This window comes from Pocillopora damicornis, chromosome 5 (genome assembly GCF_964200805.1).
Source record: "Pocillopora damicornis chromosome 5, jaPocDami1.2, whole genome shotgun sequence".
Classification (NCBI taxonomy): Eukaryota; Metazoa; Cnidaria; class Anthozoa; order Scleractinia; family Pocilloporidae; genus Pocillopora; species Pocillopora damicornis.
Window position 1 is genome coordinate 3,018,814 of NC_142674.1, and position 24,094 is coordinate 3,042,907.

Genomic DNA, 24,094 nt, shown 5'->3' on the forward strand with positions numbered 1-24,094 from the left:
TTGATATCCTATCGAACAGCCAGTCATCTCTCGGTATGCAAAGAGCACACGCTCATCACATGGTGTCACATGACCGGTTTTCCGTTGTTGACCTTGCCTGATGTCTATATAAATTCTTGGAGACGGTATTCTCGCATTTGAGGTTCGAGGAATTACGAAGTTCCCGTCTGATTCCTGAAAGATTGCCACTTCTGAAGTTTGTGTAAAGTACAGAAACAGAGTTTATGTTTGAAAAACAGACCTGTACACATAGCGACGGAAATTGATTGCCTGGAAACCCGGGAGAGCTTCGAAAGAAATGAAAGGCGCATACACACAGCCGTTAAAACAAGGTTACCTTCTAAAGCAAAGCGAAATTCTGAAACAATGGCATCTCCGTTATTTCGTCCTGAGCAAAGAGTGCCTATGTTACTATAGAACTGAAGCGGAATCATTGCAAGAGGCACCCAAGGAGGTTGTATTCTTCAATGACATGTCTCTGTATATAGAAGAACAGGCAGATAAACATACAAAGTACTGCTTACGGCTTATAAAGCGATCTGTATCTGCCGGCAAGATTGCGAATCGGACATTTTTTCTGTCTTGTTTCTCGCAAGATGAAAGGAACGAGTGGTTGTCTCAAATTCTTTTAGCGAAAGCAATGGCGTTAGTCGCTGATCCAACCGCGCTGATAGGAAAACGCGAAACCTCAAAAGAGCATATGGACTTTGAGCTCACTGCTTCCGGAAAATATGTCCGGCTTCCCGCCGCAAAGGAACTGTTACTGAAATGTCGACAGAAACTTATGCTCGTAAGCGGTTCAAGGAATTCCTTGGGTCGTTTATTCCCTGAAAACTTAGACAATTCAGAACTAAAGTCTTTTACTTTGAACCTTCAACACTGGAGGACCTCATTAATGATGTTACGATCGTAGCTTATTGCTCACGCTTGAAAATTGTAAGCACATCTTTTTGACTGTAAATCTGTGCATGAAAAAACCGCAAGGAAAGCACTGAAATGCGAAAACTTTTCTTGTGGTTAAAAAACCATGTTTTATTTATAACTCCTGATAAAGGAAAAGCCTAGTTTAAGCATTTATTGAACAGTTTTGTGCAGTTTATTCAAGCTAGAGTGAAGCGAGAAGTTTGTTTTCTTTATGTATTTTATTTATTTAAGACTTAAGTGTAGATCAGTATAGACGCTTAATCTATACATCGCTATATCTACTTTAAAGCTATATAAATGGCTATTAAAGCTACTTGTGGTGCTAACAATTAAAGAAAAAAATATGAAAAACCTTTTACCATTTTTTATTGAGGAATTTATCAATAATACTTCAACGAAGAACGCTGTAAAAAGTGATTTCACCATAATTTCAGCTGACTACAACACTAGAAAAGCTATTTAATCTTGTAAAAATTCAAACCACTTTAACTCCTGTTCTTCATGAGGCTTAGCTACGGAGGGAACACATTTATCTAGCGCTTGGGTTGATGATTTAGCAACAGCTGATTCTTGAAATTCCCCACGGACTAGAGCTGTAATTAAGCTTTCACTTCTAGGATCAAGGAGCTTATTCCTTGTAATCACGACCGCAAATTTCTAATGCTCTTATTTACATGAGTTTCGCAATGAAATGGCAGGGAAAATTTATCAAATGATGTCTACTTTTGGAGAAATGTGGAAAGGGAGTTACGTCAGCATATATTGAGTCAATATGTGATGTAATGATTCAATAGTCCAACAAAAACTTGACCAGTATTTCCCTTTACATTTCTTGCATTCAGGGAGATTCGAGGAAAATGAAATGAAAACAATCCGATTAAGATAAAAGCAAGGTAGAGAAGAACTTTATTCTACAACTCCCAAGATCTGATTGAAATTCTCCCCAATTACCGTTACAAATTTCCTTTAAATCAATTATGAGAATTTGGTGTTAGATCACTGAAGATAACAACTTCTACATGATCATTTTGATTATTCTCATTGGCTATTTGCTAAATAATGTATGGATATTATGGGGAGAAGTTACCTGTCAATCACTTCTGGGAGTTGAAGGGTGAAGCGTTGTAAATTGAAACTATCAACTAAGGTGACGAGAATTCTTTATGACGGTGAAGAATTAGCGCGGGTCATATTATCGATCTTAAAACCTCTTTTTCCCGATTATCATGATCCAAAAATAGCGATTCAGCTTCTGTCCAAGATATGAAGTTTATAAGGTCATTGATGCTATCAGTTCACTAAGTTGACACTGACTCGCCCCAAGTCGCACCCTTTTTGACCGCGGAAAGTGCGTGGGAGATAGGGACGAGTCAAAGAAGCACCAACGATGAGAAGGCCAGTCTGCAGGCAGGGCTTAATGATTAGTACTGGGACAGGAGTAACAAGGCCCACGAGTTTCTCCCCTCGAGCGAAAAGGGCGTGCAAGGTGTGTGTTAGGGATCTGGCACGAACAATGAGAGCCTGAACCCTTGCTTATCTCTTCTTGCAGACCTCTCGAAGACTCGAAACCCGCAGGCTTCGCCGCTCTTGTGGTAGCACTAGTGAGACCCTACTCATTCAGTTGTGTGTGGGAAGGTAGAGCTATCTTCTTCCAAACCGTCTGAAGCCGAATGTAAAGAACGTTTTCCCTCCTACCTTTTCCTTCTTTCCCTTCTCCTTGGAGAGTTGAAATGTTTACAAATCTCTACGTTGTAGAGGTTTGAACAGTGTTTGTTTCTGTAGTTTTGTAATGAACACCAACTTTGTTGCGACGGCATCTTTTCAACAGCGCTGCCATATGGCGGCGGAATCGATGGCTCTGCAAGCTGTAAATCACAGGGTTGACAGCGGAGTTGAAAGAAACCATCAGCACCGATGCAGTGTGTACCTCCCCGAACAACTGCTTAGCCGAGAAGGCCACGTAGATGTAAGCAAAACAGTTTGGAAACCAACAGATACAATAGATCAAACTCACTGTGATCACCATCTTGGTGGAGTGACGTCTATTTTTGAGCACTGCTTGTTGAGACACAGACGTGGTTGCAGCTGTGTTTCTGAACCAGAGTTGATAAATTAGAAGCGCGTAGAGCACCCCCATAATCAGTGCAGGGAAGACAAAGAATATCAGGCCGTTAATGACGCTGTGGTATTTCATAAAGTTTGGTGTTGGCCAGAAAGGGACACAGCTTCCAGAGTTCTCGTCGTACTTGAGGTACATAAACGGCGGTAGGTTGACTCCGATAGCAAAGATCCAGCAAAGTGGAATGACGAATCTAAGCTTTTTAGTTGTCAGCCTCTTTGTCTCACTATAGGGGAAGTTGATGGCGAGATATCGCTCAACTGCGATGCAGACGAGAGTGAAGTCTGAAGCCAGTGCACCTGTCCAGGTGAAAGAATCTCCGGTAAGGATCTTACACAGGTAATCACCGAGAGTCCCCCTAGGGTGGTTCATCGTCCGACTGAAGACGAACCTCGGAGACATAAAGACTGCAACCATCATATCACTGACGGCAAGATTTACCAGAAGATAATTCATTGGAATGCGCATGTCTCGAAATGCCACAACCGCCAGGCAGACGAGAATGTTGCCGAATAGGTTAATGAGCATTGAAAACGTGAAAGCAATGATGAAACCGTCCTTTGAAAAGCTATCCTGGGCCATTTTCTAAACAAAGAAGGGAAAAAAGTTCATAAAGGTCATCGTTAAACTGAAAATACATATTACTGTTATAAGTTTTGATTTGAATCTTAGGCATCATGCGAGTAGATGGTAAACGATTGGCCATCCTGACTTGAGAAATAGTTCGCTGACCATGATCATGACAAGTCTAACTGGCCAAAAAAAAATGTGCTGAGCTCACATCCAGTCACTTAAGAACGTCAAGCGTGTGTGTTTATTTTCAGAGGTTCTTTTCCGATTTGACTCGGCCTTTTGCGAACCATATGGAACTACGAAAACAAATTTCTGTTATTTTGCAGAGTACGACCCATAAAACGTAAAATGTTTCGTAGAGCACTGATAATGTTCTTTCTAGTAGCCATTGTCAGATATATAGTCGTGGCTTGTCCAGGAACTGAGAAACAGTTAAAAAAAAGCGAAGAGATTAAGTGTGTGTTATTTTTCATAATGACGACCGAAAAATGTAAAATGTTTCCCAGAACACTCATAACGCTCTTTCTAGTTGCCATTGTCAGATACACAGCTTCAATTTGCTTAAGAACCCAGAAACAAAAACAAATAAAAAAAACTGAAGAGATTAAGGGAAAGTGGACGACCACATCTTACGAAAAAAATTATTTCAGAAGAAATGCCTCGCAAGTAGTTGCATTGAGTGTTTTCCAATCACAGAATTACTTTCAGATAAAATCAGCTCTGGATGAGACTTTGCTTAATCAAGTAGGAAAAGAAAATGCGACACTATCCTATCGCAAGCCGTTCTCTTCTGTCTGGGCGCCGTCGGACATTTTTAGGTCATTCCATATGTTGTAATGCGTTTTCACGGTTACGGGTGGCGAGTAAAATTTACAAAATGGATAACTTTTGAATAGCCAACCATTTGAAACGATACAAGCTAATTTCATTAATTGGCTTTTTTCTTAGGATGTTCAGAGTGACATCAAATAGTATTTCATTTGGGTAAACGAAAATGTTGAATAAAATATTTTATCTTACCGGCTAAAGATTCGCTACACGTTTCAACTAGCTTTTTGTGTTTTTTTCAGAGAACTTCCACGGATGCGGGGCTTTAACTTCTTAATGTCTTGAACCGTTGGGTGAAGTGAGATACTCATTTGCGATTTCAAGCAGATATATGTATTACTGGTGCTCTGTGTACAGTATAAGTGCAAATATGCGTCATAAGTATTTAATCAAGTTCTCGATAATCAAGAAAAAACTGTACGCAAGAAATTGTGTTTTTTTACTAAGTTTAATATTGACCTAGTTTTTTGACAAGTAAATTGAAACACCCGCACAAGCTTATTTGAGCACGAACACGCTGGAGGAAAAAAGCTGAGATTTTGAAGAACGCCCTAAAAATCGGCGCTAAAAATTCTTTTCATTGAGGCTTTTTACTTGAATATCTTGTGATACAGATTGTAATTTATCCCGTAATAACGAACTGTAATTCAAATTTAAGAAACAACAAACAAACGTAATTCTTTCTCCAAATATTGTTGTGACATGTATCTGATGTTATCCTTTTCCTTATTTTTTTTCTTGGTTGTATAAATATATCCTGACCATATATATCAGCTGATTAAACAAAATGATTCCTTTCCTTTATGAGGAGTAAGTTAATCTATTTGCTCACAAACGGGCTGAAACAAAAATGTTGAAACCTTGAAGAAACCTTGAAGTTTTCCTTTCAGCATCTTTGCATGCAGATTAAAAACTTATCAGGTCACAGAGACTAAATTAAAAAAATGTCACTCTTTTTTTTTCACTTTTTAGTGTATATAACGTAATTCAATTCCTTATTTCTTTCCTTGTAGTAGTAATAACACGAAAACTAAACTTAAAAGTAAAATTTCTTTTCTGGCAGTATAAATGTAGAGCAAATTGGCTTCGCGGCTCTTTAGTTTCCCAAACCTTCAAGTATAATGAGACAAAATATAACTTTTTTTTTTACTGAGGGGTACTTTGTCAATATCTTGTTTACAGGAAAATCTGGCGATTACTTTTCTCTTGAAAGCGTCATGTTAGGAAGATATGACATGAAATTGCAAAATCTTAATTAACTAAGCCTACGTTAAAGTTACCTGGTAAATGATATATGAAGTTAAAAAAGAAACGTGGAAAAGAAAGTCTTCTGGTGCAATTATAGAGGTCTTGTATTTACATACTAAGAGTAAATGAGGGCGTTTTCAGAGCTTGTCCCACAACTGTCTCAAGTGGTTATGAAGGAAAATGGGAGGATGGGACAGCAAGGTGAACTTCGCCTTTCATTCTGGTATCTATAGTAACGTCTAAGTCAGATGATTTACGCAACCCCGTGTTGGAAAATGTGCAAATAAATGGTTGAGTCCTAAAAAACAGTCCTTGTTTTTGAGGATGAAGCGCTTTACATGACAGCTTATTTCGCCTTAGCAGTGATTGTTCCAGCAGTTCTGCATCTGTTTAAGTTTAATGTATTTGCTGCTGATCCTGTTCAGTCACAATTGTATTTATCGCTCCGTTTCTCTTCAATTTGCTTTGGTTCGTTTGCTACCACCTCGTTATACCTTGAATGGTTTAAAATAAAATAATCAGAAAGGACTAGTACATAAGAGACGTACTATAGTACACATTTCCGCGCGCGCCAAGATGACTGACTGATTGACTACATTCTACTCTACGATGTAAAATTGTCACTCTTGAGAAATACTGTTGTTCTTAAAAATACACGACTGTAAAGAGCCATTTTAACATGTTAGAGGGTTCGCTCGCCAATGAAATGTGTCAGTGGTTATAGAGTGTTTTTAGAGCACACGAAAGAAAAGTGATACGGCCTAAAAAGCGCATATGTAAAGGTTCTCAGTCTGGCAGGTTAGAATATTCAATGTGGTAACTTCATAATTTGGTATTATCAACTGAGCTGATAACGTAAATTGGCTTCCGTGAAGAGTTTCGAAGCTGACATTTCGAGCGAAACACCATTCCATACTACCATTCTCTGTGACGAAGGGCTAACACTCGAAGTGTCAGCTTTGAAACTCTTTACGGTGGCCAATTTACGTTATCAACTCAGTTGATAATACCAGATTACCTTGAAGTATGGCGTCTCTTGTTGTGCGCCAAGGTAGCAAAGAATTGTTTACAAAAAAAAAACCAAACAAACAAACGTAGAACAGAAATTTGGATTCATCTGCGGGCTTCGATTGCTTTTAGAGGCAAAAGCTTTTATTTATTCAATATATTCAGTCGCCATCAGGATCATCAGTCCAAGAGTGCTAAAATGGAAAAATGTTGTCGTAGAAAAACTCATTCAATTAACCCTTTAACTCCCAAGATTTCATTGGTAATTCTTCTTACTGTCTTCCATACAGTTCTTGTGATGTTAGTTTGGAGAATTTAGTATTGGATCAACTTATAATCCCCTAATTGATATTTTTCTTTATTCTCATCATTCGTCTTCTTGATATTGTATTGATATTGTATGGAGAAATTCTGTTTTGGTCACTTATGGAAGTTAAAGGGTTAAAGCGGAGCCGAATTCAATGTTCTGAAGTGTCGCGATCGGACATAGTTGATCCATCACCTGTTAGGCTGACATTTATGGGAAAAGAAAAAGCGCCAAAACGAGTCAGAACTGGCCGGAGTTTTAAATTTTTATGTTTGTTGTACTCGTTAGGCGCTATGAACGAGTAAATAAATAAAACCTTTTAGAACATTTGAGTTGTATCTCATTGAAAAACTCAACCGAAATATTCTTGCGGCCTGACCCGTTTCCCGATGCCCCGACGAACTTCACCTCAATATCTTTCGGAATACGTAACTGAAGTGCCTTCCGCATGATTATCTTTTGACAACGCTGTCATTTGATGATCCTCACACCCATTTTTCTGCCAGGCCAAAAAATCGTTGTGGCAATAGAACAATGTATCGCGATGACGCGTACCTCTCTCTCTCTCTCTCTCTCTCTCTCTCTAAGATAAAAGAGACTGAAAGAAGTAAAGATGAACTTAGTTATTTCACAGTTTAGCAATCAGTAGCAGTCTTTTCTCTTGAATAATGTGATATCTTGTTACAAGTGTTAGTTGCGCGAAGAATAGCGAGAACGACTACTATCTTCAGCTTTAACTAAATGCGACAGAACATCGCTAATTTAAAAGATCAAGAAGAGAAAAACTCAGCGGTAGACCTCATGTTCTTCTTTTTCGACGCCTTATTTACGATTTCTTGTTAGTTCAGATTGTCAGCGTTTTACAGGCAAGTATATCAACTAAGCCTTTATTTTTTCTTAATCAGAAAATGTGAAACGGCAGGGACAAAATATATCTATGTATAATTCTTAAGATACGATTCTTCCAATTTTGAGCTGGGAAAATGATAATTTTTTATTATTCAACCTCTCACCTAAGCTTTCGATATACTTCCTAAATATAATTGCTTCCTGGCTTACGTACACGCTACTGATTATCTTCACGCAACACTTCTTATCATATAGCTTTGGTTAAATTACCCGTCGAAAATACTATTGAGAACCGTTTGTATTGATATTGGTACCGTTTCTGTTTGATCAAGATTCTAATTCGCCTGTTTAGGGAGATATAAAGCTTGAACATTGTATGGAGGTACATCATCAGAGAAAATATACCTTATTCGCTCTTAGTTGCTGGATTAATTTTACAATAAAGGATGAGGCACAAGCATGTACTTGTGTTTTTCCATGGAAAAAATTGATCAGAATTGGATTTTGACATGCTCATCACAGTAGCTGAGCACTCTTTCACAAGCACAATCCATTCAAGGGTCCTACGCAGGGAAGCACTTCAAACTACGCAATTTTTTTTCCGGTCTAAAGCCACCTTAAATGATCAAATAAAATTAAGGAGGCTCTGAGCTTAAATTGGGGTCGTCAATCTTCTTATGGAAATACAGGAATATAAAACAGAAGATAAGAATGTTTTTATGAGGCTCTATTGTTGCGATGGTATCCTTGATATCAGAACGATCATGGTTGGGAAAGTATTAGTTATCCTATTCATGCCAATTTGGAGGGAATAGACGAAAGGCATTGGCGCTAGCTGCGGCAATTTTTTATCAACCAACTTAACCGATTAAAAAAAAAGAGGAAAAACGAATAGAAACCGCTCACATTCAGTATTAAGAGCAGTTGTCACTGCTCCTCTGTTTTTTTTTTTTTTCAATCACGAATCTATTTCGGAACATATTAGTAAACAGTGGTAGTCAAACATGTTACAGAAGAGATACTGAACTTACAGATTTTCTATTGTTTTGAATTTTTGGAAGCTCAATAAACCAACGCTTCTTGTATCGGTGCCAACCATAAAATCCAGATAAATGTTTCAACTTGGTCGTGAAAAAAATAAATTATAGTTTAAAACGTTCCAACTACAAAGTTTGAAAACAGACTTCGTCCAAGATGAAAAATCTTTCCTTGAAATATACTTATTTCCAACATTATACATATTTGCTTTATTACAATAAATCCTAAAAGAAATAAAAAAATTCCTTACATTAAGCCCTTTTTTTCGAGCAAATGTCTTTTTCAAATGGAAAATTTTTGGAAAAAATACTCGGCCAGTTTTGAGATTAATTTTAAAAAACTGAAAGGAATAGTGTGTTAGGTCTGACGGTTGCTACAGAGTGTACTGCTCAGAACGTAAATTGATTGATTAGTCTTTTTTATTCTTTGTTCTCAGCTGTGATCCTGATTCACAGTCGATTTATTACCTCCACCTCTCTTCTCTTTAACCTCTCAATGGCGAACTGGAGGAGATAATGAGACTGCGCACTAGGGGAAATTTTCGAGGTGCGAAATCAAATGGTACAATGAAGGCGAGAAAAACATAAAATATTTTCTTAATCTTGCAAAAGGCACTTCATATTGAGTACAACGAGTCATTACAAAATTAATGAACATAAGTTTGTCACATCTGATAACGAAATTCTCGCTGAGTGCGAAGCCTTCTACACAGAGCTCCATGAAAATGTGATATACCGCCTAAAAGTGAATTCTTTCAACCAGAAAACGACATCATCCTGAACTATAGTGACGCACAGAGTTGTGAAGGACCTTTAACACAAAAAGAGTGCCCAGAAGCTTTGAAAAATATGGATCGTGAAAAATTCCCTGGGTCTGATAAACTGCATGCCGATTTTCACCAAATTTTCCGGAAGGACTTGTCTTCAGTGCTAATAAATGTGCTTAACTTCGCATATGATCGAAGCTGGAAACCTCTCGATCACTCAGGGACGCGGAATTATTAAACTCATACTGAAAAAGACGCAGAACCGCATGCGCGCTTAATTAAAATTGGCGCCCAGTAACTAAGTAACCTAAACTGTGATTACGAAATAGGAGTGAAAACCATTGCTAATCGAATAAAATCTCCTATCTCAGATCTTATCGATAACGACAAGGCTGGCATCATAAATGGAAGATTCATTCGAGAGAATTTGATATTGATAGATAATATCGTAAGCTACGCCTGAAAAAAAAAAAGCAATATCCAAGGTCTTCTGCCTTTTATTGCTCTGGAAATAGCTTGAATGGTCCTTCATTGAGCTTCAATACTTTGGCGTTGCCGCTCGTTTAGGAAGTGGATTCAAATATTTCCCAAAAATACCAGTTGGAAGTTATGGTCTACACAACGGCTGGGCGAGAAACCTCTTTGAATTTTTTTTAATATAAGAGGCTTTGCGAGCAGGCCATTTTCGAATTACCTTTAGCCTCGTTTTCAAAACGAGGCCTGGTGCTCAACCACTCGTATGGAAATGAGATTAATTTGCATGTGAATGAAACCTATAATTATATGAAAGGATGAGCACCAGAACTCGCTTTGAAAACGAGGCCAAAGGTAATACGGAAATGGCCTATTGGATGAACCTATTCAGATAAACTCTTAACGATCAAACACAACACAACTTCTTCAAGAAAAGACATTCAAGTACATAAAATCCGCCGTGGGACCGCTAGACGAGAAAGTCGAAAGCAAGAAACTTGTCGTGATAGCTAAACCCCAAATAACTTCGGAAATCAAATTCAGATCTTAACTGAACGCTTAAAATATTTAAAACGAATCCCTGAACATTAACTAACTAAATACTTCTCAACACACCCCCTCTTTGTCTCTCTCTTTTCAGTAAAACGCTGGACTGTTTGCTTTTCGGAGAAAGTTTTCAATTTTCAGGTCTAATTTCGTGTAAACTACGGACGAAAACTCCCTGTATCAAATATGGAGCTTGACAAAATTCACCTTGATTATATGATTAGCGGATAACTTTCTTTACAATTTTAAAAACAGAAGCAATACTTCGGTTGTATTAGAATCCGTCTACGTAAATATTAAAATGCTTTTTCGAAATAAATAAATTTTCATTTTCAAAGGACATGCGGACTTCCAAGATAACCGTGGATTTGATGAAGATTCGGAATTTCGGGAATTCAATTTTAATTTTAATATTTCAATTTAATATTTCAATTTTAATATTTCAGTTAGGTTGGGTCTGCCCTTTACCCCTTTGTAAATCCATCAAATTTGTTTAAATACATTCAGGAGTTGAAGGACCGGAAGTAATAAGTTGAAAAAATTACAACAACCTAAAGATTTTGGTATTAATTCATGGAATAGTTACTTCGGCATTGAAGATTTCCGGAATTAAAACAGTGTCTTGTTTATTTCGAATTGGCTCTAGCCAGCGCTGCATATGTCCTGAACGGAAAACATCAACAATTTAAACTAATTTGACTTGTAAAGTGTCAACATAAAAGCTGAATGACACTGACGCAAAGACAACTGTAAGTTTGCTTGAGATTAATAGTGCACTTCGGAGGCCTAGAAAAATGACTAGAATTTAACTCTGAACGTTCGATTTTAACAAGGCAATTTGGGTCTTAGACGAAGTTGCATAACGGTATTTAAAAACGTTTTTTCTAGTGGATATTGAAACAATATTTACTTCCGGATTCGAAAAGTAATGTGAATTCTTTTCTTAGGTGACAGAGCTTTATTCTGATAACTTTTTAACTCACTTCCCTTTTTTCCCCATGTATGGACTTGAGTATAAAGGCAGATTATAATATGTCTGCTATGTTGCATCAATGTAGCAGTGCAGTAGCAGTAAAAATAAAGACGCTAGGAGATTAACATCCACAGTAAAAAAGAAAATAAAAACCTTCAAATATGACCTTTCCGTCGGTAGTTAAAAAGTTACCGCGGTGTTATTACTCAAATATAAGTCGTTGAAGTACTTTCATATTAGCAGACAACGAGTTTCGTTTTGTTTTCGAATTGCAAATTTTGGGCACTTGACAACAGAGACCTAACGGACTGAAACTTTAATTTTCTACGAGCAAGAAATCGGAGTCACATTACAACGACTGTTAATTGCATTTCATACCAAATGATTTGTAATTGACCAATTTATGTGCGAGTGTCACAGGCAAATTGGCACAAATAACTTTTACTTCTTTCTTACTTTACCTTTGAAATTAGGGATCCATATTTGTGAGGAATCTCGTCGTGATACCACGGTCATGAAAACTAATGGAAGAGCGTGCGATGGTTCGATAGAAAATTATGCATACTTAAGAATTACATTGAAAATATCCAAAACCCTAATATAGCTATGATTTAAAACAAAAACTTCTGTTAAGGCCAATTTTTGCTGCGCAGAGGCACAAGGCTCAACAATGTTAGTTTTGGAAAACAGCGCTGGTCATTTAGGTTCGGTATTGTAGTCTATCCGGCAGACGAGGGTCAAAAAATTAGAGACTTTAAACTCATTTAAGAAAAGAACAAGGAACATGTGTTAAGACAAACTTTTAGGCCTGGTTCATACGTCGCATTTCTGCCGTGTCGAATTCAATTCAACGTATTAAATTCGGCAGAAATTCGACGTCTGAATCGGCTGCCGCATTTCTGCCGCACGTTCGACTAGTCTTGTCGCATTATCCGACAGAAATGCGACACCGATTCAAACGTCGAATTTCTGCCGTGTCGAACTTAATTCATACATTATGTTAATGTATTGAGCATGCGTAGACTGAGGCTAGCTATAAAAAGATGGCGTCACGAAGGGAAGAGACTTCAGATTCAGAAGATTCTTGGTAATCGGCGACAGGATCGATAAACTTGTGTTGCATTTTGATGAGACAAAATGAGAACAATCAACAGCAAAAGTTGAATTATTAGTCTATGCTTTTCCTGAAGACGATGCAGCATATACTGTTGCATTGTCAGCCTCCTCCTTCGCCTTCCTTCAAAAACTTTTTGCAAAGTAAAGAGCCTCCGTTTAGTATCTTCGTCCGCCATATTAGATAGTTACGTCTAGTTACGTAACCTTTGTAACATTTTTCCGCTAACGGACCTGCACCGCAGTATCAATTCAAAGAATTAAATTCGGCAGAAATTCGACGTATGAATCAGCTGTCGCATTTCTGCCGCACTTAATTGAATTGAATTCGACACGGCAGAAGTGCGACGTATGAACCGGGCCTTAGATCAAAAGTGCCGTTCCCAAATGCGACTCTTAGCCATTCCTTGCAATTGTATGTAAATATTACTTCTTCTCATGGAATCTTAGGGAATTTATTTTCTTTAAATTGTACAAAGATTCAGCCTAGTAACATGCAATTGTTATTATAAATAATTTAAATGGTATTTTTAAAGTCAGTAGGATTGAAATTGGGATTTGAGTGTCTTCAATTAGCGGATGTCTTTCGCCGGTGCTAGATCCCTGAGACACCCAAATAAAGTAATAAAAATTGTAATTATCGTTATTGTTATTATTGTATCATCATTATTATTATTTTAAATAATTGTAATTATCATATGTGATATTCCCACATAGGGATCTTTCTTGAGCGTAGTCTGTTGCATGAACTGTTCGTACGTATGGCAAAATCATTTACTCGAGGCTAATTTGACTAAAAATACTTAAGTATATCAATCTCTACTCTTCTTTCGTTTTTACACAATGAATGGATCGACGCCCTCATTGGGAATAGACAACCCCTTCGCCTCTTTGAGTTTCGGGCGTTTTGTTTCTAACATTATATATAATTTTCCGGCTCTGTAAATTTCAAAGATCCTATACCCTCAGGTAGCCATATACGGCTTATTAAGACGCAAGCAAACACCTGTATTAATAAAAAAAAAGTTTGACTCTCACGCGTTGGTTGGGATATCGATTTGAATTAACGGTTTTTTTCGGGTTTTTTCAGTTTTTTTGTTGTTGTTGCTTCTCCAACAGGACTGCAACTTTATTTTAAACTCTCCGTTTAGTCTTTCTACGAAAGTTCTGCTCAAATAAACAAGCAAGGCTCCCTTTTAATTTCAGTGTAATTTACAGTCAACTAGTTGCCTAGGCACCATATCAAATTTAACAGCATCAAAAGTCTAAAACAGAGGACTTCTAAATATTTTAAAGTTACAACCAGAAAGCTATAAAATATTCTACGACTCAATTTAATGATAAAAGCATGTCTTTTGTAAAAGCACAATCCACTTAATTTCACTCCTATCTATCTATTCTAAAAGAGGCTTTTTCTACTAAAGGATGGTTGTTTTCGATTGAAAATAAATAGAGCAATTCCGATTATCTTGCTTTAAATGCTTGAGACTGAAGTGTGTATCGATTTAAGTAAACTCTTAGAAAAAATGCATGTTTTGTTTAAACAAGCTTCTTGAAGTTGTAAGCTAAACTGAATGAATTGTTCAAAGAGACGGTTGATGAGGTAGAGAAGAGAAAATTATTTGCCAAATAAATTAAAAATAATTAAGATTCTGCGAGTTTTATAAAGCGACAAACTTCAAAGAATATAACCTTGACTCTCAAAAGGCTGCTTAAACCTAACATAGCTTTCTATACATTACAAATACCTTTAGAGGTTGTAACGTACATGCTATTTCATTGCGCTTCATTTATAGCTGGTTAGACAAGCCTACCAATAGAGTTAATAGAGATGCACACATACGGACCAAATAGCATCATCTGGACAGCTAGCCACTCTTTAAAAAGTACACAAATAGCTACACTTCCGGTAAACAGAATCTTAAGGACTTCACCTCTCTCATCAGAGGTTCTCAATAGGGTTGTGGTTTTTGCGACTAACGGTTAATTTTTGGCTATTTTACGGTTTATGCTTAATTTCTTTCCCTTGCAATTAAAAAAATTATGCGGTTAACTTTTTTGACGACTAATAGTTAAAATGAGTCAAGTTTTAACGCCTAACGGCCTATTTTTTTCGGCGTTTCACGGCTAACGGTTAACCTCACTGAGACCCTCTCATCAAGTATACGTGCATGCTTCCAAATAGAAAAAGCCAGGCGTAGGTCGCTGAATTACGACCAGAAAAACTACAAAAAAATTTTAGATGTTCTTATGTCCTTGTTTTGTAGTGGGAAAAATCACTATAGCATCCAGGCAACATTGTACAAGTCCACATATAAAAATAATATTATGTGCCAACGCTGGTGCTAGACAAAGTTAAGCAAAGATACTAGGATATTAGGATGTTCTATAAATGGGTTTATCTATAAATGTAGCACTACTCTTGGTAAACTTTTAATATAAAAATAGCCAGTACTTAAAGGATACCTCTATCAAAAGAAGCGAGCAGGACAAATTCAAAACACCTGCACGACTGATAGTGGAAAACTACGTGCCAGAATGCAATCGATTGCAAAAACGCTGACAATTAGCTAAAAAGCATGATCCATCAACCATGAGACCCAACGGATTCATGGGAAATGTTCGCACAGCCCACATAACCAATGCCTTACTTTGTCAGTATTCATGAAATGTTTGTTTACGATAATTCATTTCTTTCAGGAAAGCGTCGAAGGCTTCTATTATTTAACACGCGCAACCAATTGTAGCTATTAAATAATTGTATACCCATAAAGCCGTTGGGTCTCATCGTTCCTTGCTTACTTTTTTTAGACTTAAAGTTTTGCAGTCGAGTGTGTAGAGGGTAGAACGATATGTAGCAGTTAGCGAGAAAACTCAATTTTGAGAAAAAGCTTGTCATCTTTTACATAAGCATGACTAAATACTTGCTCTATGGAAGCAAAATTTGCAAAACCACACCCCGTACGACTGATCACTTCTGTTGGCTTCTGAAAGGCCATCATGTTGGGCTGAGCTTGAAGGATTTGGCTTAAATGGCGTTCGGCACCACTCTGATCCATAATGGACAGCGTGATCCTCTGAGTGAAAGGCCACCTTACTTGAAAGTCGTACTCTCCCATCATCATGTGCACAAAGATGGCGACAAACCTGCCACTTCCATCACCGACGCCATTGAAGTATATCCTCAAGCCAAGCATGTATCCATAACAATCAGTTTTGATGGGACAGCTGAAAACAGCAGTCGTACCTCCATTGGCATCAACATGGCGATGCTGTCTAACCTCCGTAATCTTTGCTATGAAAAATGCATCTCTTGCATTCATTCCCTTTGTTGCTTGTTGTGGCTTGGCCCTACGTAAAAGTAGCATATCAATTAAGTTCTGAAATGAAGTCTATCGGCTAAGCATCGAGCTGTAGAAGAAAAAAAGGCTCTGGTTTCCAATGGAAAAGCTAATAAGCAAAGCCCGTAAGCAGACTCTCACTGATCAGCAGCGGTCAATCCTTTCCCTGTTACACTAAATCATTCTGTGAAGGCAACACTTTCGTAATCCTAAAGTTAGTTACTTGCCTAGCAATTTCCTTTTCCCACAATCGCAACTCTTGCCTAGTGCAGCTTTGCTGAATTGCTTGATCATTCTCACCGAGGGAGCTCACACAATTTACTTGGGAATCGTTGGTTTGCTGCTGACATCGAGGTTGATCATCATATCCCCTCAGTAGCCGCAGATCTGACGTCCCTTGCACCAGGTAACTACCTCGCACATGCTGATCACTCTCTTGTGCTGGATACCCCACATGGCGATCTGCTGATGGTGGTGCATCTTGCACTTCTGGTTGCTGGGTAGGCGAACTTGATCCATTGTGAAGTGCACAATCTCCCTGCTGGTAGTTTGGCTGTTCTGGTGTTTCCATCATTTGATCTGAAAGCAGATTTTCCACCTGAACAGAGTGGAATACATAGATATAAGATGGTGAATTGCTTATGCTCAAGAATAGTATTCGTTCACGCGTTTGTTGCGATCATCTGGACGATCGAGTAGTGTTCATTAAATTGATACAAGTCACGGTTTGTCAAATGTTGTCAGTCTGGTTTGTGGAGACGTATCGTTTCATTGAAAAAAAAGTATTTATCGTTTCCCTTCCTTTTCAGAAATTGCCGAATTAAAAGGGTAGAATCAGGTAAGCCAGATTACAAATTTATTATCATGGACAAAAACATCGGAGATTCACTTTGTAGGTGTACTTTTCCAAATTTCTTTCTTCGTTTTCTTTGAATTCGGACTTCTTCAAATACCACCACGAAATTGTGTGTTGTGATGAATGCCAATCTTTATTCAAAGCAGTAACATCACACTTGGAAGCCACCATTACAAGTGCTAAAGCTGCTCACCTCAGAATCTGGTAAGCGATAGATCATTCGATATTTGATCTAGAAGCGTCTTGTGACGTAGATGTTAATGACTCAATTCTCTAAAACTCTTCTCGGCATTATGGTCTACAATATGGAAAAACGAAGCGTCCGTGATCAAACAAAGTTCAGTTAGGGCTTGAGAATCTTTGTATTAAAGTAAATACTCGCTTCTGATATTGAAATCGACTTAGGCTTCAACAACTCTCTGGATGGAGACGTGTAAATAGTTTCTCTTAAAATCAAATTGGTCCCCAGACGTTACTCCGTTACGAAACAGCATCAACGTCCACAAAAGCAAGTACTTATAAGTGAGTTTAGTTTCGTTAACCTAAATTGGACAAGCGTTCTTCGCTTTGATCTCTCGTGTGGGCCTCAGTCTTCCAATACGGTGGATCAATTTTCTTCGGAAGGTTTGGTGAACAGATTTTAGGTAAGTGCATCGATCTTACATATGAATATTCAGCACTGTACCTTATGGTCAATTTTTGAATCGCGAATTTTAACTTTTAAGGGTCAGCTTGGCTCATGAGATCTCAGAACTGAGAGTTCATTCACTTTGTCAGATTATTTCGAGGTGAATAATTTGTTAACGCAATTATGAGAAAGCAACGAAGCTGAGAGATTTAGATTTTTTCCATAGTTAATGAAACTTTGACAAAAGTGTAAACTTTGAGGTAGAGTAACTCCTTCGCTAGACATTTCTGAGGTGCTCATGAAAAGAATTGGTAAGCGCTGCAGTCTATTGGCCTTTAACTTTCCGGCTGTAATTACCGGAAGGGTTGATGCTATGATTAGAAGTTTAGTATACGACCATTGTAACTTTCGCTTTCTATCGAGACATATCTTCTGTCTGCAAAGATACCTAATGGTGGAGGATTGACAAGGTTTGCGTTGGATTTTGACCTCTTAAAAGATCGTAATCAAACGCCGAGGTCTTTTTGGGTGTAAAAAGGTTCGTTGGGAGAGCAACCTGTCCAGGTAGCTGTTGTGAGTCTTCGCATTTGGGTGCCTCATAATAATCGGGCACTTGACTTTGACTGACTGATTAACTGTCGGAGGTTCCGTCGGTAGCCTAGGTCCCGCATCGTACATTGTGCAACAGGCGAGCACGTTCTCTGATGTCAAGCAACTTGTCACAAGTTTGCACATGATCGAGACAGATTTGAAACGTTTTAGCAAGGTATTTTATTTTATTTTGCTCAGTTTTGACTTTCACCGGAGGAGTGTACGGAAGTGATATAAATTGCTAAATCTGTTTGGGTTATCCCTTCAACATGACCAGTGATTATTCCACGGATGGCTTTATTATTTTGTGGACTCGAAACCGGCGGTATCATTTTACTCGCCTCAATGATGATTGGAGGAAACCCAAGAGGCAAATTTCTATTCATATACTACTTTGCCCACAAAAAGTAAACAACTTGCGGTCAAACTCCAAATGCACAACACTTTGTGGCTAGTTGAATCTCAGGACGAAATTTCGAGATTAGAGCCTGGACTTTACGAAACAATTGTGACAACTCGTTGAGAAGGTGAAGCATTCACAGAAAATTGGTGCGGCTTATTTTATCACCGGCGATGATCGCGCGAAATCCAGACTGGTTCGAATTTGTTCAGTGTATCTTGGTGACAAAATATCCAGCAAAATGCTTAAAGTGCCTATGACACAATTATTTTATTTTATCTTTTTTTTTTTTTTCATTTTCTGGTTGATAGCTGTATTTAAAATAAGAAATAACCGACCTCAGTGCCTAATGAGTTCTTCTTGACCATTTTTTTGTGCATCGGAAGCATGATTTGGCGGCCAAAAGTGTAAGCCAGCGACCAAAACGATCATGTTACATAGCTGTGACTTAGAAAACTGTGAAGACACGTCGGCAACTATGGCCTATCTATTACTGGTGACTATCGTTATACTGGTTGGTCACACGTCAAGTGCCTACAACTATCTAAATCAAGCTTCGAGTATTATTCACAGCGCCAAAACATCGAATGTATGGCGTAACATACAGTTCAAAAATCAGTCTGGGTATTTTCCCTATCGAAAAATTAATTTTCGTGTCGTAAATCAATTAACAGGGTTCGTTATTGTTGGCCTCTTTCAGACCTCCTCGTTGTCTGCTATTTCCCGTGTCTGATATTATTTTCCGTGTCTGATATTATTTCCCATGTCTGTATTTACTATTTAAATGGATTTCGTCTTATCGCCGAGCCTAACAAGACTTATCGAGAATCGAGGCCTATAATAACCTACATCACTAATCGAGTGTAAGCCAGCGACCAAAACGATCATGTTACATAGCTGTGACTTAGAAAACTGTGAAGACACGTCGGCAACTATGGCGCAGAAAGGAGAAATCTACAAGAAAGGACGAACGTATTCCATGGCGGGAGCACCAAATGATATTGGCTTCAAGAATAATTCATATATACCAGGTATCTCTATATCCTCCTTTCTAAAGGATGTAGGTGTATCATGTAATGTCGTCAGCCTTACGCTCCATACCGTTTTCGAAAACGGCTGTTACGAACACATACCACTAGTCAAATCAGGTGAAGCCAACCAAAAGGAATACTGAGCAAGGGGCCTGTGGTGGATTCCTTATAGTTGTTGTTTTTTTTTTTTCAGAGATTCTACAAAAAGCTAGCCCAGATGAATAGGTGATAGGAGGAATCATACATATTTTACTTACTGAATGCCTTTCCCGCCGACACAAACAAATTGATGCAGTTAGTTCGAGATCCTTCCGTGAAGATTCGAAAAGATAGAGCTTTAGCTTAAACATAACTCGCAGTTGAGTCACAGTGTCAGTCATAAAGCCGTGGTAAAAAAGATCGAAATTTTTTTAAAAGAACCTACTTTAACCGCAGCTTGAAATGAAATGTGTTTCATCCGATAGCTTCCTATTGAAAATTTAACCGCACGTTATAATCGTAAAAATATATTAATTTTTGACTCGTTGTTCCACTTGGGCGCTTCAGAAGCACGAAGTTCCTGTTTCCGTTCAAAGGGAAAAACCCCCTGCAGATCCGAAATTTTGGTGTAATTAACTCATATCCAATTATATTCTAATTTGAACTGCGTTAGTTGTTAACTGTTGTCAAAGTCCACATAATGCTCTGCACGTTTAAGAATGGAACGATAAAGTCTTTGATTTGCAGCACTGAACTGCAACGATTTTGTGTCTACATGGGAGGATTATGCGTACACCCTGTGAGACAGTCAGACCACATTAATTTTGTGCTGAGGCAAGTTGAGATAACTCAGCTCATTTTCGCTTCAATATCGACTTCTGATAATACTAGTCATCCAAGGAAATTGTAGAAAAAGCTTCACTTTAATTGGAAAGGCAGTTGTCATTTTAAGTTTCGATATTAATTCTCGATTTATATCGAGACTAGAAAAGAATACGAATACTTTCCAAATTGAAGTAAAATCAGAGTTTTGGTTTACTCTTCTGATAGGGCTTCCTTGGTCTATAATACGAACTGTAGTTGAATGAGTTTTAAAATCTGCCATACCACCGGTAACTTAAACAAAACATTTTGCTTCACCATCATTTTAGTTTAATTTTTCTGAATCCACTGTTGGGTTGACACGTCTCAAGTGGAACCCACGTACACAGTCTTCCGTAAAGCATTTGTTTTTTAATCGTTCGAAACAATGGACATAACTGATTGGATATACATCATATGACCCGTGGTGTATTCGTAAAGATTTCAAGAAACAAATACACAAAATGATCGAATTAAACGATACAACTACCGTGGATAAAAAAGATTGCTATTTCTTCTGCTATTTACAACTCACTCGAGCGGTATGGTCGGCCGTAATCACTTCCTTCTCTAAAGTGTCTAGTTAAAACATTTGGGATACGTCACATTCTTTACCATGATCAATGTGGCCTGCGATACAGTCTAGTAATATGTCAGTGGCCAACCCAAATGTTTATGGCGTGATCCCGGTACAATTTCAGGAACATGGAAGCAAGATTACTCCATTCAGAAAATAAAAGTAAAACAAAACTGTTATCAAGGCGTCAAGTTTATAAATAGAATAGGAGAGATGGTGATTTTTTTTTTCAAACATGACGCTATCGACATTGCTGATCCTAGCAGCATGCAGGACGCGTGTCATATGAACTTCGTAATAGACCTCGCTCACCTTAGAGTCTGTGGCTCAGTGGTAGAGCATGGGAACGCGGAACCGGGGGTCTGAGGTTCGATTCCTCATGGGAACTTAGAATTTTTTCTTTATCCCACGCTCATGACAAGACGAAAAACATCTTTCTCTTTAAAGTATTTTTCTCCGTGAATGCCTAAAGCCTATAGAAACAAAATGGTAATATGAAAAGGTATGGGGTGGAGGAAAATTTTATAAATGCTTTTCCAACGACAATGTTTCTGCAATTGAGTGTATATGGAGATAAATAACAAGCCGAGGGAATTCTTTATCTTTTCAGTACTACCGATAGAGCTTTCGTTAGAAATCCTTTTAAGTTGTGAATAAAAGTGAATCTTGCATTTTCAAATACAATTAATTATTCTTCAGAATTATCCCTATGAATCGACTTCCACAGTGAATCATCGGAATAGCTTTGGGAGAAAGAACCGATCGCAGTATCAGAACCATACATTAAGAACTTTGCTCGCAAACAGTGAATGTTGACAATAAAACATCTTATTATCCGACTGTACTAAGTAGAGTACAAATAATGCACAAATTTCCTGCGATATTGTACGGTTATTTTGTACTGTAAAAAAAAACCTGTTAACCAGTCGGCTGCGCGCGCTACGCTTCTCTATCCACTTTGCCTCTCCCGCCTTATCAGAAATGAACAGAACTGAAGACTCAGCAGAAAAAAGCAGTTGGATAATAAATAAGTTATTAGACGTATCGCTGAGTATTTTTCCTCGTTGTTGGTATTTTGACTCGCCCTACAGGCTCATCTTATTACACATACCGTTGAGTATTTTCACTTTCGTTATATTATGAGAAAAGTTGGGATGTACTCGGAGACTCACGAAAGTGTTACCGTTGCCCGTGGGCAGAGATGTCAGATATGTAGGAAAATACGGACCGCGCTAAGAACCAATAAGATTGCAGGATTCGTAACCGCGCCCTCTGAGAAAAAAACAATTAGCGATAGTACACACCAAACCGTTTCATAAAAAACATATATCCAGATCTAGATCATACATGACGTGAGTTTTAGAAACTCTACTTTCGGCTTTTTGAGTCAAAAAACAACTATTTGTGCGGAGAGCGACCGAAAAATGATTGATTCATCTGCGTTATGTGCGCGCCATGCAAATAGGAGATATAGAAGTGGCGTGTGAAGTATTTATAGAATACAAGCACATAATGCTTTCTTGGGAAACAAATTGACCCTTTTGCGAAAAAAAGACTCGGGAAATAACGCACATGATCAAATAAAGGTCCAAGAAACTCAACGTCTATAATTAAGTGGCGCATTACCCGTAGGTTCAGTTGTTAATCAAGAGGAGAGTGGAGCATGTTTTAACGCACGTTTTGCATTGATTAACTGTCGCCCACCTACGTAAAAGTAGCATATCAATTAAGTTCTGAAATGAAGTCTATCGGCTAAGCATCGAGCTGTAGAAGAAAAAAAGGCTCTGGTTTCCAATGAAAAAGCTAATAAGCAAAGCCCGTAAGCAAACTCTCACTGATCAGCAACGGTCAATCCTTTCCCTGTTACACTACACATGATCAAATAAAGGTCCAAGAAACTCAACGTCTATAATTAAGTGGCGCATTACACGTAGGTTCAGTTGTTAATCAAGAGGAGAGTGGAACATGTAGACTAGCATCAAAACGTTTGACGATTGTTTTACTGTTCTACGGTATAATTTAACCAACAGAAAGACTACTACAATTCTACAAACTCAACCACTAAATTAAACAATTTGTAATAACAAGTGAATTTCAATTCGCCAGCGAAATAGAAGGCATGAAATTGGAATTTATGGAGAGCTCAAACTGTAAGCGCAGCACACTTTCAAAACACTATAACAAAGGTGATCAAGGTACGTGAAAGCCATTACTGATAATTTCGTAGGCCGTGTATTGACGCATGGACGTTCGGTAACTCAAAGGGAAACATTCGTACCTTAGGGCGATATCGCTTTTTCCATTTCCACAATAAGATCTGAGGCAAGAGGCCACCTACTATCATTCCCTTCACTTGGAAAATTCATCCATCAGTTGAGCGTGTCGAGATCAGAATGGACTCAAAACGGCCGGAACTTTCTTCAACGCTTCCAAACACTTAGTTTGCCAAAAAATAGGATTAAAAGACTTGTAGTGGAATTTTGTCGCTTGCACTGTTCGTGATCGAATTATTCCACCCATAACTGGCTTAGGATTAATTAGTCAAAGGTCATCAGTTTACCAGTTGCATGGAATATATTAAAAAGTGGCTCTCAGTAGGGGTTTCGAGAATGAGTTTGCTTTAACGTGTGCAAAGAGAAGAAAAGGGAAGAGAAAAGGAGGATTAGATCACTTAAGAGAAAGATAACAGAAGGTTTTTCTTACGGGCGAAGACCGGCGGAATTATCAGCAGATTACTTGCTTCATATATGTTGATAGCTTCTTTCCTCCTCTCTTCTCGTCTTATGTTCATTTATATTCTGAGCCCACTGTAATTGGCTACGCTGTTACAGTGTCCCCACCATTTTTTGTCGTTTTTGTCATTTTTTTAATCTATTTATTTTGATTGTTGTTGTATGGCGAAGTTAATAATAAATAAATTTCCACGGTTGCAATCTGTAGTGTACGCTTAATGCTTTCATTGCTCAGAGAATCACTGAAGGAGAAGGTTTGGCAGAATCTTTGTTTCTAAAATAGTCAAAGTGTACAATAGAGACCCCCTTTCATAAAGATGGGGGGGTGGGGA

At 38.1% G+C, this 24,094-nt stretch overlaps 3 protein-coding genes across 3 annotated transcripts; 1 reads left to right on the forward strand and 2 right to left on the reverse strand.

Annotated features, from left to right (window-relative positions):
• Positions 1 to 158: 158 nt before the first annotated feature.
• On the forward strand, positions 159 to 1,104 carry LOC113686506 (switch-associated protein 70). Its single transcript, XM_027204135.2, has one exon. It carries the CDS (start codon positions 299 to 301, stop codon positions 911 to 913), a length of 615 nt encoding a protein of 204 aa, XP_027059936.2. The 5' UTR covers positions 159 to 298; the 3' UTR covers positions 914 to 1,104.
• Positions 1,001 to 4,760, reverse strand: LOC113686582 (G protein-coupled receptor 83-like). Its single transcript, XM_027204221.2, has 2 exons — positions 4,637 to 4,760; positions 1,001 to 3,628 (listed from the first exon to the last, which is right to left on the reverse strand). The coding sequence occupies exon 2, from the start codon at positions 3,623 to 3,625 to the stop codon at positions 2,669 to 2,671; it is 957 nt and encodes a 318-aa protein (XP_027060022.2). The 5' UTR covers positions 3,626 to 3,628; positions 4,637 to 4,760; the 3' UTR covers positions 1,001 to 2,668.
• Positions 4,761 to 15,627: 10,867 nt separating this feature from the next.
• LOC113686594 (TNF receptor-associated factor 2) lies at positions 15,628 to 23,449 on the reverse strand. The gene is made up of 3 exons (XM_089207863.1): positions 23,309 to 23,449; positions 16,335 to 16,705; positions 15,628 to 16,117 (listed from the first exon to the last, which is right to left on the reverse strand). Exons 1-3 carry the CDS (start codon positions 23,372 to 23,374, stop codon positions 15,628 to 15,630), a joined length of 927 nt encoding a protein of 308 aa, XP_089063989.1. The 5' UTR covers positions 23,375 to 23,449.
• Between the last annotated feature and the right edge of the window lie 645 nt (positions 23,450 to 24,094).